The 17,561-nt window shown below is 47.3% G+C and overlaps 1 protein-coding gene across 1 annotated transcript; it reads left to right on the top strand.

The window, feature by feature from the left end:
- Window positions 1-825: 825 nt before the first annotated feature.
- Window positions 826-17,151, top strand: CACNG7 (calcium voltage-gated channel auxiliary subunit gamma 7). The gene is made up of 5 exons (XM_049621525.1): window positions 826-1,041; window positions 1,364-1,450; window positions 1,838-1,978; window positions 16,344-16,489; window positions 16,802-17,151. The coding sequence occupies exons 1-5, from the start codon at window positions 846-848 to the stop codon at window positions 17,057-17,059; spliced, it is 828 nt and encodes a 275-aa protein (XP_049477482.1). The 5' UTR covers window positions 826-845; the 3' UTR covers window positions 17,060-17,151.
- Window positions 17,152-17,561: the final 410 nt, after the last annotated feature.

Genomic DNA, 17,561 nt, shown 5'->3' with positions numbered 1-17,561 from the left:
GGCCACGATCTCAGATTGAGGTATCAGATTGAGTTATCAAATTGAGGTCAAGGCACAGGAACAGAGTCAGAAGGTCATGGGGTCAAGGTCCTGGTGTCAGAATTGGGTATTAAATGTCAAGAGAAGAGTCCAAGTGTTTTAACTTGGGCAGGAGCCTCTGCTCAAGGTCTTGGTTAGTGGGTCCTTGGTTAGTGGGACCCTTACTTAGGGTTCTTCTTGTTAGTGACCCACTTGGGGGGTTTCTGGTAACTATTCAGAAACAGACTCCAAGAGAAAAGGGTTAAGGTACCACGAGTCAGGATTGGGGAGATATGCCTGGTTCTTATGTTGGAATGCCTGGTCAGTGTAAGTTTGAGTCATGGGACCAGGCTCAAGGTTAAGGATTCTGGTGGGGGGCTCGGGAAAGGGCCTAAGGTTAGGGTTGGAGGGCCTGGTTCTGGCATTGAGAATATGGGAGTTGAGCTTCTAGTCAGAGTCATGATATTTGGGACCCAGGTCCAGACACATGGTTGGAGCTAAGGTCCAATCTCTGGATCTGGGCTGAAGGGTTACAGTTGAAAATCTTATTCTGGGGCTGGCGATCTGGTGTGGGGCCTCTCATCAGGATCCAGAACATAAGTGTCACGTGTGGGAAGGCCAGGCCTGGGGTTGAAGGTCAACAGTTGATGTCACTGGTTCCCATCCAGAAATGGGGTCATGGATTAGGGCACAGAGGTCAGAGCCTGGGTCCAGTGTCCAGGTGTTTGCTTGGGGTTGGGGAATCTAGTTAGCCCCACCAGGGCTCTCCAGGACACCAGCTTTCTGTCTCTCACTCAGGCCCCGCAGGGCGCCCCCCGCCGCTGACGATGAGTCATTGCAGCAGCCGCGCCCTGACCCTGCTGAGCAGCGTGTTCGGTGCGTGTGGCCTGCTGCTCGTGGGCATCGCGGTCAGCACTGATTACTGGCTGTACATGGAAGAGGGAACGGTGCTGCCACAAAACCAGACCACGGAGGTCAAGATGGCCCTGCACGCAGGCCTCTGGCGGGTCTGCTTCTTTGCAGGTACGGACCTCACCTGCCGTCCATTCAACTGCCCCTGCCTTGCCTGGGACCCGAGAGCCCTTACCTGTACTTCTATCCCTTGGGTTCCAGAAGTCCAGAAACTGGTCCTGTTTTTCTCCTGGAGACCCGACCTCTAGCCCTTTATGTCCTGGATCTGAGAGCCCCATGCTCACACAATTCCAGGGTCCCTAATCCCTGGAGAGTCCATCAGTCCTTGTCTCCTGGACAGTTCCAGTGTTGAATGGGCAGAATAAAAACCCTGCCTCTCCGGAACTCAGGAGCCTCTCATCCAGCCTTACCTTCTTGTCTTCCCCCCCCCCAGGCCGGGAGAAGGGTCGCTGTGTGGCCTCGGAGTATTTCCTTGAACCGGAGATCAACTTGGTGACGGAAAACACGGAGAATATTCTGAGTGAGGGGAAGCGGGGGCGGGGGGCAGGCAAAGGGGGGCAGGATCACAGGGAGAGTCCTGGGAGAAAGGGCAGCACCAGGGAAGGGGTGGGGTGGAAGGGAAGGAGTGGAAGCTTGAAAGAAGGCAGAGGCTGGATGAAGAGAACCGTCCAGGTTGATGGGGCGGGGCCTGAGCAGTGGGTGGAGTCAACAGGAATGGGGTGGGGCCAAACCAAAAGGGGTGGGGCCTGGGCTAAGGAATGGGGCCAGCAGTGGAGGTATGGGAAAGGGGAGGAGCCACAAAGGGGGTGGGGATGGTGGGAGTGGAGAGTTAGAGGGAATGGGAAGGTGTCACCCCCCCCCCAGAGTCTCCCCTCACCCCCTGTCTCTCCCTTTACCCCTCTCTCAGAGACGGTGCGCACAGCCACCCCCTTCCCCATGGTCAGTCTCTTCCTAGTGTTCACGGCCTTCGTCATCAGTAACATCGGCCACATCCGCCCACAGAGGACCATTCTGGCCTTCGTTTCTGGTATCTTCTTCATCCTCTCGGGTGAGCCCAAGGAAAGGACTTAGGGGCTGGGGGACTGTTGCTGGTTCCAGGAACCTGTGGTCTCTCTTCCACTAAGAAAGCCGCTTCCTTGCTGTGTGATCTGGAGGGGTTGCAGAACCTCTCTGAGCCCCCACTTTCCTTCTCTGTGAAATGGAAATCACAGCACCCATTTCACAGCTTGTTGGGAGGACCAAATCATAGCGAATGTTTATGGGGTGCTAATTAGGTATGGGGCTCTGTTCTGATGCTCTCCACAACCCTGTGAGGTAAATGCTATCAACAGCCCCATTTTACAGATGCAGAAACAAATGATCAGAGAGATGAAGTAATTTGCTCAGGCCCATACAACCAGTGACACAGAGCTGGGACTCAGCCTCACACCTTTCGCCTCCAGAGGCTGTGTTTTTTAACCACTCCTGATATTTTAGCAGTTAACATATCATAAGGCTCTTTATTTTCTGTGCAACATTGTATTCGAAAATTTTTCAAATAGAAAAGTGGAAAGGATTTTGGAATGAACACCCATGGACGGACCCACCACTTAGAGTCAACTGTTACCCTATTACTAGACTTGCTTTGCCCGGTATCTGTCCATCTATCTATATTTCTATCCATCCATGAATCTACCTTTATTTCTTTATGCAGTTCAAAGAAAAGTGTCCATAAATCTCACCCAAAGTATTTCACCATGCACATCATTAGCTACATTTCAATATTTGTTTGTTTCTTCTTTTGAGACATGAGGATCTTTTGCACAAGTGATCTCACACCTTTTCCATCACATCTTTGCCAGGGAGTGTTATTATTAGCACTCACTTGATAAAATGGGGGCACTGAGGCCCACAGTTGTGCAGGGAGTTGCCCAAGACGCATAAACTGGTGCTGGGGGACCGAGTGTCCTGAGCTCCCCTGCAGAGTTCTGTCTTAGGTGTTACCCTCCTCCAATGTCAGCACTGCATGGTCCATTTCAGTCCATCTCAGCTCAGTTCAGCCCAGGTCAACTCAGCCCTAACACATTTAACTCATCAATCTGGTCCAACTAACCCCAGTGTATTTTGACTCAGTTCTTCAACTTGGCTCAGATTCATTCAACATAATTTAGTTACACTCCATTCGGGTCCTTCTAATTCAGTTGATATTTTATGAACAAAGCCCGCATACGTCTCATTTCCATTCTGTCCCCTGGGTCCTGCACTTGGATCCCTCTGTAGTGTTGGCTCCACAGATAGTTGAAGATGGATGTTTGGGTACCCCCAATCTCCTCCCTGCTCCTCAGCCAGCTTTCTCCAGGCCAAACCTCCCCCCTGCCTCCAACCTAACCTGAAGAGACGTTTTCCAAAGAAACCAGGGTGCAACCTGCCTGTAAACTTGAATCGCAGCATGTGGAGCCAGACACTGAGCTAAAATAAGGCACATAGAATATCACCATCCCAGAGCGTCAGAGCCGAAAGGGCTCATCGTTTTTCATATGGAAAAATAGTGTCCTAGAGAGAGAGAGGAAGTGGGGCGAGGGTAGTCGCTTTTATTCAATCTACCCAAAACACTAGAAGGAAAATCCCATTGTTTGCTGTTCACAGAAGGGGTAGCGTAGCCCAGTGACACAGTAGTCAGTTAGCATAGAGGGTGTTCTCCTCCCAAAACCCAGGCTCATGCTCCTGTGGTGCCCCAGGACCTGACTTCCCAAGATCAGGCTGAGGATCGATGGTGCTGTCATGGCTGGAGGTCAGGCCTCTGATGTAACAACAGAGCAATTTGGGGAGATTGAAGCCTGCTTCCTAAAGCCCTTCCTTGAGTTCATTTCACAAAATACGGCCTATGGTCATGTGCTTTCAAGGTTTTGGGGTGTAGTGACTGACAGTTCATACTGCTGTGAACCTAGAAAACCCTGCATTCAAATTCTTCCCCTTAACTTCATGGGCTACAGTATGGAATTGCTGAGAGGAAATATCTTTTTTTTTTTAATGTTTTTATTTTTATTTTTGAAGGAGAAAGAGACAGAGTGTGAGCAGGGGAGAGGCAGAGAGAGTGGGAGACACAGAATCCAAAGCAGGCTCCAGGTTCTGAGCTGTCAGCACAGAGCCTGACATGGGGCTGGAACCCACAAGCTGTGAGATCATGACCTGAGCTGAAGTCAGACACTTAACTGACTGAGCCACCCAGGCACCCCTTTAAAAAAATGTGTTGTTTTTTTTTTAATTTTTTTTAATGTTTATTTATTTTTGAGACAGAGAGAGACAGAGCATGAACGGGGGAGGGGCAGAGAGAGAGGGAGACACAGAATCGGAAGCAGCCTCCAGGCTCCGAGCCATCAGCCCAGAGCCCGACGCGGGGCTCGAACTCACGGACCTCGAGATTGTGACCTGAGCTGAAGTCGGACGCTTAACCGACTGAGCCACCCAGGCGCCCCTAAAAAAAATGTTTTTAAGTTGATTTATTTTGAGAGAGAGAGACAGAGACAGAGAGAGAGAGAGAGAGAGAGAGAGAGAATGCAAGTGGGGGAAGGGCAGAGAGAAAGAATCCCAAGCAGGCTCCACACTGTCAGCCCATGGGGCTCGAACTCATGAAACCATGAGATCATGACCTGAGCTAAAACCAAGAGTCAGACGCTTAACCGACTGAGCCACCCAGGTGTCTGGAGAAGACAAATCTTAGGGAATACCAAACCCATGTAGGGCCAAATGGTACCTATTTCAGGCTTTGTGAGCCATAGGGTTGTGGTGTCAAAACAACCAGAGGTGCAGCGGTGGGCATGGCTGTGTCCCAGCGATACTATTTATAGATCTTGACATTTGAGTTCCATGTAATTTTCACGAGCCATGAAATATTCTTCTTGTTTTGTTTTGTTTTTCTCACCATTTAACAATGGAGAAACCATGCTTAGCTCACAAACCATACAAAAACAAGTGTTGGAGCAAACGGTAGTTTGCTGACCCCTGGTCCAGATCATAGATGTGAAGGGCAACCATACATATATACATACATGGTACTAATCACAGCAACAGCCAAAATAATAAGCACTTCATGGAGTGCCATGGTTTGGGGAAGTCTTAAGTGCTTTATGCAGGTTATTTCGTTTTCTTTACCTCGTAAGGCAGATGCCACTGTGATTCTCATTCTCCAAGTGAGGAAACAGAAGCACTCACCCGTGACCTTGCTCCATAGTGGAAGCAGGATCCCCCACCCAAGCTTTCACTATGGCACTGTATTGCCCCACCAAAATGAAAAATCACACACAAAAAATGGGGCACCTGGTTGGCTCAGTCAGTAGAGCATGGGACCCTTGATCTTGGGGTGAGTTTGAGCCCCATGTTGGGTGTAGAGATTACTCAAAAAAATAAGAAAATAAAAAATAAAAAGCTTTTTAAAAAATCATAAAAATTAAAGAGATTTAAAAGTAGAGGAAAGGATGGAAACAGTACCAGCTTCTTAGATCCCAGAACAGAATAATCTAGTCTATCTGCCTCATGTTCCCAGTGAGGAAACCAAGACTTGGAGAGAGAGACAGGAGTTAGTTGCCCAAGGGCTGGTAAATGGTGGGTTTGGCATTCAATTCTGGATAAAGTGGTGGGAGATTTGGGGCAGGGGAGGGATTGGGTCACACCTGGGTGCTAAGCATCTTTCAGGGAGCATGTTGGGAATGGACTAGTAGGGGGAAAAGAAAAGAAATTGGCAAACCAAGGAGGAAGCTTATGCAGTGGTTTGGGCAAGAGCAGCTGGGGCCTGAGCTGGGCTAGGGATGGAAAGCTAAAGGCAACAGGATGACTTTGACAGAGAAGTAGATCGACAGAAGAATCAATGGAACCAGATGACTGACTCGATATGGTTGGTGAGAGAAGCAGGGAGGAGGATGGAATGTCATTGATTTTCTTTTTCCAGGTCATAAGAAGCATGCTTCCCATGCAAAGCCCATATTAACCCCTGACCCGCAACATGCATCTACTCATTCATTTGCTCATCAAACATTTACCCAGACATCCTACATGCCAGGTCCTGAACAGAGCACTGAAGATGTGGCTGAATCCTAAGTGAGAGCTCACATGCAGTCAGTTACAAAACAGCCCCAATTACCCAGCAAATCAAAACTACACACTTGCTTAAATCCCTTCAATGCTCAGTGGATTCCCATCGCACTTAGAATACATCCAAACTCCCCATGCTAGCCTACAAGGTTTTCCATGATTTGGCTACTGCTCAGATCTCTGACCTCATTTCCTAACCCACTAACACTCTCTTCATTGCTTACAACCTCAGCCACACTGGCCTCCTTCTATTCCTTGAAAATGCTCATCTCAGTCCCATATGAGGACTTTGCACTCATTATCCCTTCATGCTTGGAAGTCTCTTCCTCCTGGTACTCAAAGGGCTTGAACTTTCTCCCTTCAGAGTTTGTCTCCCTGACAACAGTATGTAATATTGCCTCACCCCCACTATACTATGTACCACATTGCAAACTTTATATTTGTTTCATCACACTTATTGCTATTGTCATCTTATTTGCTTCCTGCCTCCTACCAGAATGTACCCTCCAAAATACATGGACACTTACAAACATTCTCTCATTTGTGTCTGCAAAGCCTAGATGAGTTTCTGGTACAAACTACACATTGAAATATTTGTATGAAGGATGAATGATAAGGACAGCTTAAGGCATTCTGGGAAAGGGGAAGATGTATTAACTTGGTACAGTAGGGTGGTGGAGGGTGGTGGTGGAGTGACCTGGGAGGGCTTCCAAGAGGAGGTGACATCTGAGTAGATGAAGCTGAAAGGGCGAGGGGGAATTTTTCAAATGAAGAAAGAATAGTGCCTTGTACGGTGGTGGAATTCACAGCAGGTGTTAATGCCCTAGAAAGCATCTAAGGCAGAGGTAGACTCATGTGCAGCTCTCCATGGTCCTGAAACCGTATTGTTCTAAGGCCGGGTTGTTTCTATTCAGCTTGGAATGTAGGTGATTCTTGCCTAGGGTGATATTCTGAACCAGATGTGGGGCGAGGTGGGCGGGGGGGATGTAGTGGAGTTGGATCACAGAGAAAGGAAGTGGGGAGGGAAGGAGGGAGAAAGAGAAGAAAGGAGAAAAAAAGGGGAAAGATTATTTTTGGAGAACCAGAGCCACTACAAAATATCCAGGAAGTAGAAAGAATGATGAGAATAACTTTTGCTATTGTTTTTACATGATTTTTAATTACTAAAAACAAAAAAAAGCAAAAAAAACGCCACAAAAAATTCTCTCTCTTTGGAAATATTTGTTTATTTGTTTCCTTATCAACCTTTGTTCCTGACTTGCCTTATGCAGAATGTCTGTTGTTTAGAACTGTAATCTAAAACGGAATCAAGGTGGTTAGCAGGAGTCAGATCGCAGAATCTGGGATGTCAGGCTGAGGAATGAAAAACTGTGCACAACAGGGAGCCAAGGAAGAATTTTGACAAGAGAAGGCTAGAGTTTGTATGGGTTTTAGAAAGAACCAGTACCTAAAGCAGGGAGATAGGGATTTAAGGGCAATGGTATAAGCATTGACAATAAACCTTAACTGGGCCAGAGGATTTGTGGTTACAAGAAGGTTTTTTTTGTTTGTTTGTTGTTTTGAGAGAGAGAGAGAGAGAGAGAGAGAGAGCAGGGGAAAGGGGCAGAGGGAGAGAGAGAGAATCTCAAGCAGGTTCCACACTAAGCGCGCAGCCCAACACAGGGCTCTATCCCATGACCCCAGGGCCATGACCTGAGCTGAAATCAAGAATATGGGGCCCCTGGGGGCCCCTGGGTGGTTCAGTCGGTTAAGCAGCTGACTTCGACTCAGGTCATGATCTCGCGGTCCGTGAGTTCAAGCCCCACGTCGGGCTCTATGCTGACAGCTCGGAGCCTGGAGCCTGTTTTGGATTCTGTGTCTCCCTCTCTCTGACCCTCCTCCATTCATGCTCTGTCTCCCTCTGTCTCAAAAATAAATAAACGTTAAAAAAAAAAAAAAGAATATGGGGCACCTGGGTGGCTCAGTCGGTCAAGCATCCGACTTCAGCTCAGGCCATGATCTCACTTTTGTGAGTCCGGACCCCACATTGGGCTCTGTGCTGACAGCTCAGAGCCTGGAGCCAGCTTTGGATTCTGTGTCTCCCTCTCTCTCTGCCCATCCACTGCTCTCTCTCTCTCTCTTTTAAAAATAAATAAATGTAAAAAAAAAAAAGAATTGGATGCTCAACCAACTGAGACACCCAGTTACCCCACAAGAAGGGGTTTTGATTTATGAGAGATTCAGGAAGTAAAATGGACATAACTTGATGACTGAGAATCTTTGGTGGATGAGAGAGAGAGAGAGAGAGAGAGAGAGAGAGTAAAATCAGGATGACTCCCCTGGTACCTGACTAGGGTACTAGGGACATGGGTACTTGAGTGAGTGTGGATTGTAGGATTCCTTTGCTATTTCTTTTCTTTAAGCCTGGTCATCTTTCTGGATCTATCTCGGATGCTTTTCCACCACACTTTGTGGGCCCACTCTTCTTGAATACCAAAATTATGGAATTCTAGAAATTGAAAGTGCTATGGATGTTCAGAGCAAGGAAAAGTTAATTCCTAGAGGAAATGGAGAAATGGGGGGATTTAGCATGCATTCAAAAAAAGAAAGCAACTAATGAGCTTTGCTAGAAGCTCGAGTTGCTTGGCAAGTATACTCATCCATTCAACTGGTATTTATTATTGTGCTACATGATAGCGATGCAAACAGGAACAAGGTAGTCTAGTTCCAAGCATCCCAGTGGGGGAGATGTATGGTGGAAACAATTACAGATACAAATTACATGTTAGGTAGTAATCAGAGTGACAAAAAAATAGGACAGGGGAAGGAGAGTAATGGGGGGCATTATCTCAATCACTCCAATCCTTTTTAGATGTTATTTTTTGAGAGAAAGAGAGAGAGAGAGCGCGCGCATGAGTGGGGGAGGTGCAGACAGAGAGGGAGACATAGAATCTGAAGCAGGCTCCAGGCTCTGAGCTATCAGAATGGAGCCCAATGAGGGGCTTGAACCCACCAGCCATGAGATCATGACCTGAGCTGAAGTTGGACGCTTAACCAACTGAGCCACCTAGGCGCCTCACTCCAATTTTTTTTAGTTTATGCATTTATTTTGAGAGGGCAGGGGCAGAGAGAGAAGGAGAGGGAGAATCCCAAGCAGGCTCCCCACTGTCAGCCCAGAGCCTGATGTGGGGCTCAATCCCACAACCGTCAGATCATGACCTAAGCCAAAATTAAGAGTCCAATGCTTAACTTACTGAGCCACCCAGTTGCCCCAATCCGTCCAATTTTTTAATGAAAACTTTGAAATCAATAGAAGAGTGCAATGAGCATTGTATACTTTCCTCCACCTGAATCCTGCACTTTTCTGATGTTTTGCCATATTCTTTCTCTTTTTTTCCACCCTCCTCTTTTTCTCCCCTCTCCCCATGCTTTTCTGGGACGTTACCATTTATTATTTTTTTTAACGTTTATTTATTTTTGAGACAGAAAGAGACAGAGCATGAATGGGGGAGGGGCAGAGAGAGAGGGAGACACAGAATCGGAAGCAGCCTCCAGGCTCCGAGCCATCAGCCCAGAGCCCGACGCGGGGCTCGAACTCACGGACCTCGAGATTGTGACCTGAGCTGAAGTCGGACGCTTAACCGACTGAGCCACCCAGGCGCCCCGACATTACCATTTAAAATTAAGTTATGGACATCACAATAGTTCATCTCTAAACACTGTAGGATGCATCTCTTAAGAGGAAGGGCATTCTACTACACCACCATTATCATACCAAGAAATCTTCCAGTAATGCCATAATATAATTTATTCCATTCGCAGACTGTCCCATTGTTTCAAGAATGCCTTTTATAGCTCCCCTCCCCAAACCAGGATTCAAGCTTGGTTCACACACAGCATTTAGTTCACATCTCTTTTACTCTAGACTAGTTCCCCCACTATTTTTTTTTACAACACTGACTTCTAAAATGTACTTCATTATAAAAATACAGAAAGAATAGTATAAATAAGTGAAATCCCGTGTATCCTTCCCTCAGCTTCAAAAAGTTACCAACATATGGCGAATCTTTTTTTAGTCCCACGGCCGTATCTCCCTTCTGCACTTCGCTACGTTATTTTAAGGCCAGCCTCTGCCATTAAATCGTTTTTACCCACAAATATTTCAGTATATCTCGGAGAAGTAAGTACTTTGTTATTTAACATAGCCATCATGCCCAAACAATTAAGAATAGCTGCTTAATATCATTTAATATCTAGTCAGGGTTCTCCTTCCCCACGTGTCTCATAAATAAGAGCCTTTTTACAGTTAGTTTGTCGCAAATCAGGATTCAAATTCCACCTGTGCATTTAGCTGATAGATCTCTGAAGCGTCTTTTAATCTATAATAGTCTCTCTCCTATTTTTTCCTTGCTACTTATTTGTTGCTGAAATCTGGTCATGTGTCTTGTAGAATTCCCACCTCCAGGATATTTCCCGTTGCCCTCTCATGTTGCGTAATATGCTCATTCATCCCTGTGTTTACCTATAAAACTGTTGATCCAATCCAGGTTTATGGGTTTCTGGTGTGTGTGTGTGTGTGTGTGTGTGTGTGTTTGGCAAAAAAATACTTCAAAGATAGGTGGTGCTGTTTATATCCTACCGCACTGCATCCAGAGACACAATGCCTGGTTGTCTGTCTTTGGGGGGTGTTAAGAATGATCACTGGATGCAGTGTTACTGGCTTGACCCATATCACTGTCCTTTGGAAGCCTGCTGACCAAGGTGTCAGTTACTATAGAAGGTCCCCGTCTTAGATCTGTTTGATTGTTTTTCCATGGCGTCGTTTGATTTGTTCCTTGTTGCTTGCTTTCTCTGTAAACTGGGAGTCATGTCTACACTAGAGGCTTTATTAGATCCAGGTTAAAAATGTTTGGCAAGCAGATACAGAGGAGTGCTGCGTTCGTATGTCCCATCACTTCGGGTGGTGAATAATGTCAGGTCGTTCCCCGTGACGGGAACAAAGTTTGAAACTTTGGTAAAGGTAATGGTCATCAGGGCTGTTCATTGAAAAGGGAGTTTCCTCTTTCTAATGAATAAGTGATTTCCAGGGTGATACTTTGGTACCTTGGGGAGGAAAAATCCTGTTTTGGAATACCTAGTTTGTTGAATTTCTTTTTGTTGTTCTGGAAAAAAATTTCAACCTACGGAAAAATTAGCCAAAAATAATGCAGTAAACTCACATATACCCTTCCGGTGGACCAAATTTTAATGTTTTGCCATGTTCTCTCTCTCTTTCTATCCATATTGTATCTGAGATACATATATATATATATATATAAACCTAAATATATGTATACACTTGAACATAAGTAGCAAACACCTCACCCCTAAATACTTCAGCAAGTATCTCCTAAAAACAAGTGTATCCATTCCCTTTTCTTTCATTTTTAATGTTTTTATTTATTTTTGAAAGAGAGAGAGAGAGAGAGAGAGAGAGAGACAGATCATGAGCAGTGGAGGGGCAGAGGGAGAGGGAGACACAGAATCCAAAGCAGGTTCTAGGCTCTGAGCTGTCAGCTCAGACCCTGACGCGGGGCTCGAACCCACAAACCGTGAGATCATGACCTGAGCTGAATTGGACGCTTAACCGACTGAGCCACCCAGGCGCCCCTCCATTCCCTTTTCTAACCACAGTACAATAATCAAATTCAGGAAGTTTAACATTTATACAATATTATAGCTAAAACACCATCCATATTCAAATTTCACCAATGGTCCCAATGCTGTCTTTTGTAGTCATTTCTGCCCCCTCTCATCCCAATTCAGTTTGCAATCTAGGAGCATACGTTGTATATCCCCATCCTGTCTCTTTTGTTGCCTTTCATCTTTTATATAGTTCCTGTGCCTTTTTAAAGAAGAAATATCTTTCATGTTGACTTTTTTGAAGAGCTCAGCCAGTTGTCTAGTGGAATGGCCACAGTTTCCTTAGGAGTGGATTCAGGTTACACATTTCCAGCGGGAAGGCCACATAAATGGAGTTGTGGCACGCCCACATCAGGAGGTAATGGTGTCAGTCAACTCCACTATTGGTGATGTTCGTTTTGGTCACTTGCTTGAGATGGTATGTTAAGTTCCTTTATGATAAAGGAAGCTTTTATTTTTATTCATTTATTTATTTATTTTTGAGAGAGAGAGAGAGAGAGAGAGAGAGACAGAGAGAGAGAGAGAGAGATATGAGTGGGAGAGGGGCAGAGAGAGAAGGAGACACAGAATCCAAAGCAGGCTCCAGGCTCTGAGCTGTCCGATGCGGAACACGAATCCACGAACCTCGAGATCATGACCTGAGCCAATCTCACAATCCCTCAGTCATGAGATCATGGTCCATGAGTTCAAGCCCTGCGTGGGGCTCCGTGGTGACAGCTCAGAGCCTCAGAGCCTGGAGCTTGCTTTGGATTCTGTGTCTCCCTCTCTCTCTGCCCCTCCCCCCCCCCCAAAAAAATAAACATTAACTTTTTTAATGTTAATTTATTTTTGAGAGAGAGACAGAGTGCTAGCAGGGGAGGGGCAGAGAGAGAGGGAGACACAGAATCCAAAGCAGCTGTCAACACAAAGCCTGACACAGGGCTCAAACCCATAAACTGTGAGATCGTGTCCTGAGCTGAAGTCAAATGCTCAACTGACTGAGCCACCCAGATGCCCCAAGAACCGTCTTCATTTTTAAAAATATTTATTTATTCTAGAGAGAGAGAGAGCACTAATGGGAGAGAAGCAGAGAGAGGAGGAACAGAGGATCCAAAGTGAGCTTGGCACTGACAGCAAAGAGCCCAATGTGGGGCTCGAACTTACAAACCATGAGATCATGACCTGAGCCAAAGTCAGACATGTAACCACCCAGGTGCCCCAGGAACTCTCTTCAGACTAGTCCCTGCATCCTTTTCTGATATGTCCCCATTTTTTTTTTGCATATTTCTTTGCTTTATGGCACAATTACACTTTTATTGCCTCTCCCCCAGGCTTCAAATTAGCTACTTCTTCTGGAAGCCCTAGCTTATTATTTAGTGAGGGATGATATTAGAGACCAAACTCTGGGTGCTTGCTGTGCTCATTGCTGCTGGGGTGTCACTGCTGCTAGGATGCTTCAGGGCACAAAGTGGGGAATCATGTGCTTGTAAAACAGGAGTTTTATACTGACGCCCCAGGGTTCTTCCTTACCTCACCCCATTCTTATCTGTGTCTTCCTTTCTTCCAAATGAAAAATTCCAGCTCCCTAAATATCAGTATATTTGAACATTTGCTCAACCCTACACTGCTTAAGAACTGCTACCTCTAGACCACTGCCCCCCAAACCCACTAAGGTTCAAGATATCTCTGCAGATCTTTTGTCTTTAGAGTGAAATATATAATCAAAGTACCGTATTCAAAAGTCACTTGGAATAATACTTTTACTCCTTCCTATGGTTGTGCTACTCATTTGATATAAACTTAGCTTCATTTATTTTTGTTTGTATTCAATTTTAGGTTTTTCTCCATCCTTGTTGGTTTCATCTTTTGAACATATAAAACATTAGCATTGTTCCAAGGGTCCAGATCATGCAAAAATCAGCAACGCCACTTTTCTCTCATCCCTTCCTTCCTCTTCTCCCTTATCTCCTGTAGGCGATCAGCCTCGTTTTTTGTTTTCCTTACCATGTCTCTTTTTGCAAAAATAAACAGATGCACATATGCATTTTATGTACTTTTTTTTTCCTTAAAAGCTAGCATTCTGTATACTCGTAGATTCTTCTGCGCATTACTCTTTCTTGTTGTTGTTGTTGTTAAGCTGAGTGACAGTGTCTGGAACTCTCACTGAATGGCACACCAGTTCATAGAGACCATCCTCATTCTCATTTCACAGTGGCACAGTCGTCTGCTCTGGGGTGTGTTACAATGTATCCCACTCATCCTCTCTGTAAGTTCATCTAGGTCATTTCCATTGTTTTGCAGTTATGAGTAATGTGGTGAATTAACATGTGCATATGTGCTTTCATGTGGTTGGACAGATAGCTTCAGGGTAAATTCTTATGCATGAGATGGCTGAGTTAAAGGACAGATACATGTGTGGTTTTGTTAGATTTGGCCAGATTCCCCTCCACAGGGCCTGGGCCATTTTACACTCCCACTAGCAACACATAAGAGCTGCCGTTTCCCCAGCTTCACCAAAAGAACATGTTGTGAAGGTTATTAACTTTTGGTGACCTGATGGTTGAGAAACAGTATCTCTTCACAGTTCCCATTTCTTCTATTCTGAGTAAAGGAGCATTTTTAAAAATGTTTATTTATTTTGAGAGAGAGAGACAGAGAGAGAGAGCAGGGGAGGGGCAGAGAGAGAGGGAGAAAGAGAATCCCAAGTAGGCTCTGCACAGTCAGCACAGAGCCCAATGCAGGGGTCCATCTCATGAACCCATGAGATCATGACCTGAGCCAAAACCAAGAGTTGGATGCTTAACCGAATGAGCCACCCAGGCACCCCAAGAGCATTTTTTTTTTAAACAAGGAGCTCAAAGAAGGGACAAAGGAAGAGAGATGTAAATGAAGTGAAAGAGAGACTTGGAGAAGCCTGGAGGAAGAGTCTTGCAGTTGGAGGGAACAGCAAGAGCAAAGGCCCTGAGACAGAAATAAGCTGGACAAGTTCAAGGCAGGGTGAGACAGTCATGCGATCTAAGTAGAGGGAGCTCGGAGAAACTGACCAGGGATGAGGCTGGTGACACTCAGATCGTGTATGCGTTGCAATTCAGGGGTCAGGAAAGGTTTCCTGTAAAAAGCCAGATATGACTATCCTCAGCTATACAGGCTGTGCTTGCCACTGTGAGTGCGGGCCACACAGGAGCAAAGGGGCGTGGCTGTGCACCAATAAAATTTTATTTATAGACCCTGACATTAGAAATTCATATACTTTTTTCTTAAGTTCACTTATTTATTTTGAGAGAGAGAGAGAGAGCACAAGCTGGGGAGGGGCAGAGAGAGAGAGAGAGAGAGAGAGAGAGAGAGAGAGAATCCCAAGTGGCCTCCACGCTGTCAGCACAGAGCCCAACGCAGGGCTTAAACTCAAGAACCGCGACATCATGACCTGAACTGACACCGAGAGTCAGACGCTTAACCGACTGAGCCCCCCAGGCCGCCCCTGAAATGCATATACTTTTTGAACTGAGGTATTCTAATTCAGAAAACATAAAGTTGGTATGATTCGGTGGTTTTCGTATATTTGCAAGGTGGTATAATCATCCCTATCACCCGATCTCACAACATTTCATTACTCCAGAAAGAAACCTCTTACCCTTTAACAACAGTCGGAATCTCCCCTCCACCCCATTCCTTGGCAGCCGCTAATCTACTCTCTGTGTCTACGGATTTGCCTATTTTCAACATCACATATAAATGGAACCCTACAGCACGCATCTGTCTTCCTTCTCTTGAGCTTATTTTCTAAGTTCATCCACGTGGCCGTATATATCAGTATGCCGTTCCTTTTTTTGGCTGAATAATATTCCTTTATACGGCTATACCACATTTTGTTTATCCACTTAGTTGATAGACATTTGGGTTGTTTCCGCTTTTCGGCTATTAAGAATGCTGCTACAAACATTCATGCAAAGTTTTTGTGTGAACATATGTTTCCTATTCTCTTGGGTGGAGATCCCCAGTGGAGGAATCGCTGGGTCATGTGGTAATTCTATCTTTAACACTTTTAGGAACTGCCAACTGAAATTCGCATACTTTTTACATGCCACAAAATATCATTCTTCTTTTGATTTTTTTCCCAACAATTTAATTCTATGAAAGCCATGCTTAGCTAGAAGGGCCATACAAAAACAGGATGTGGGTGGGATTTAGCCCATGGCGCATAGTTGCTTGTTGTTGTTATTATTATTCATACAGTCTCAACCCAGGCCTCATCCTTTAGGACTCAGACAAAGACCATTCTTCCAGGAAGCTTTCCTTGGCTTCCCCTGCCCCTGCCTCTGTCCCTGCCCCTCACCTATGTGGGCTGGTGCCTCTTCTGGACCTAGAGAACTCTGTGTTACTACTTCCCTTACTGTGCATATCACCGTGTATGCCACGACTGACCAATGCCCACATCTCCCTTCCCCAATTGCTCTGTGAGCTCCTGGACAGCAGATTAGGGGAGGAGTGAGGAGAGGAAGTTCATTCATCTCTGCGATCCCTGCACCCAGCCAAGGCCCAGCACAAGGGGCTTCAGGAAAAAAAAAAAAAAAAAGGAATTTAGTTCAGGACCCAGCAGGGAAGAGAGGGGGGGGGGCAGGAAGGGGCGGCAGTGATATGGGGGGGGGGCTGGGGCTGGAGCAAGGGATTCACTGCTAACGGCCCAAGGGCCCCCTCTGCTCCCCCAGGCCTCTCCTTGGTGGTGGGCTTGGTCCTTTACATTTCCAGCATCAATGACGAGGTCATGAACCGGCCCAGCAGCTCTGAGCAGTATTTCCACTATCGCTACGGGTGGTCTTTTGCCTTCGCCGCTTCCTCCTTCCTACTGAAAGAGGTGATGTCTGCGGGCCCCAGACTTGAATGGAGAGGGCTCTGGGGGGCCCTCATTCCTGGGTCCAGGAGGAAGAGGAAGCTGGGGGTGTAGACTTTGGATTTAAGAGGGAGGTGGCAGCTGAGGGCCTAACCTCTGGGTCCTGGAGGAGGGGTCTGGGAGCTCCCAACTTCTGGGGTCCTGGGGGAGGAGGGGCTGGGAGGCTGGACTCCTGGGTCTGAGCGAGATGGGGGTGGGGGGTCTGGAGTCTTGGGGTCATCGGGAGCTCGGGGTGGGGGGGCCAGCCTCTGGGACTCTGATCATGCGTTGCCACAGGGGGCTGGCGTGATGTCCGTGTACTTGTTCACCAAGCGCTACGCGGAGGAGGAGATGTACCGTCCGCACCCGGCCTTCTACCGCCCGCGACTCAGCGACTGCTCGGACTACTCCGGCCAGTTTCTGCAGCCCGAGGCGTGGCGCCGCGGCCGCAGCCCCTCCGACATCTCCAGCGACGTCTCCATCCAGATGACTCAGAACTACCCTCCAGCCATCAAGTACCCGGACCACCTGCACATCTCCACCTCGCCGTGCTGAGGCCTGCCCCTCGGAGCCCCCCTCTCCTCCTCTCCCTCCTCCTCCTCTTCCTCCTTCTCAGGGGTCTCCAGCCCCACAGCTCCGCACCCTCCCTCCGGGCTTCAGGATGCGTCCCGGAGGACTGCGTGCACGCTACAGCCGCGTCCGCTTCCCGGTGGCCCCGCCCCGCCGCCCTAGCCCCCCCCCCTTGCCAAGGGCTCCTCCCCCTATCGGTCCCGTCCACTTGCAGACGGCCCCGCCTCCTCTCCCTGGGGCCCGCCCCTTTCCTCGGGCCCCGCCCCGCCCTCCAGTCTCCTCCCCACCGCTTTCCCTTCTGTGCGCACCCAGCGCGCACCCAGCGCGCAGGGCCCGCGGTGCCCAGCGCCCACCCACCCTGAGCCCCGCAACCCGCCGCCGCCTCGCCGCAGGGGCGCTGGGCTGGAGAGTAGGTTCGGCAGCCGCCTGGAATGCCAACCATTCTCTTCTCCCCTGGGCCCCCGACTTCTCTCTTCGCCCGCCCACT

This window comes from Panthera uncia, assembly GCF_023721935.1.
Source record: "Panthera uncia isolate 11264 chromosome E2 unlocalized genomic scaffold, Puncia_PCG_1.0 HiC_scaffold_19, whole genome shotgun sequence".
Taxonomy (NCBI): Eukaryota; Metazoa; Chordata; class Mammalia; order Carnivora; family Felidae; genus Panthera; species Panthera uncia.
The sequence above is the reverse complement of the archived record's forward strand: the minus strand, read 5'-3'. Positions and strand labels throughout refer to the sequence as shown.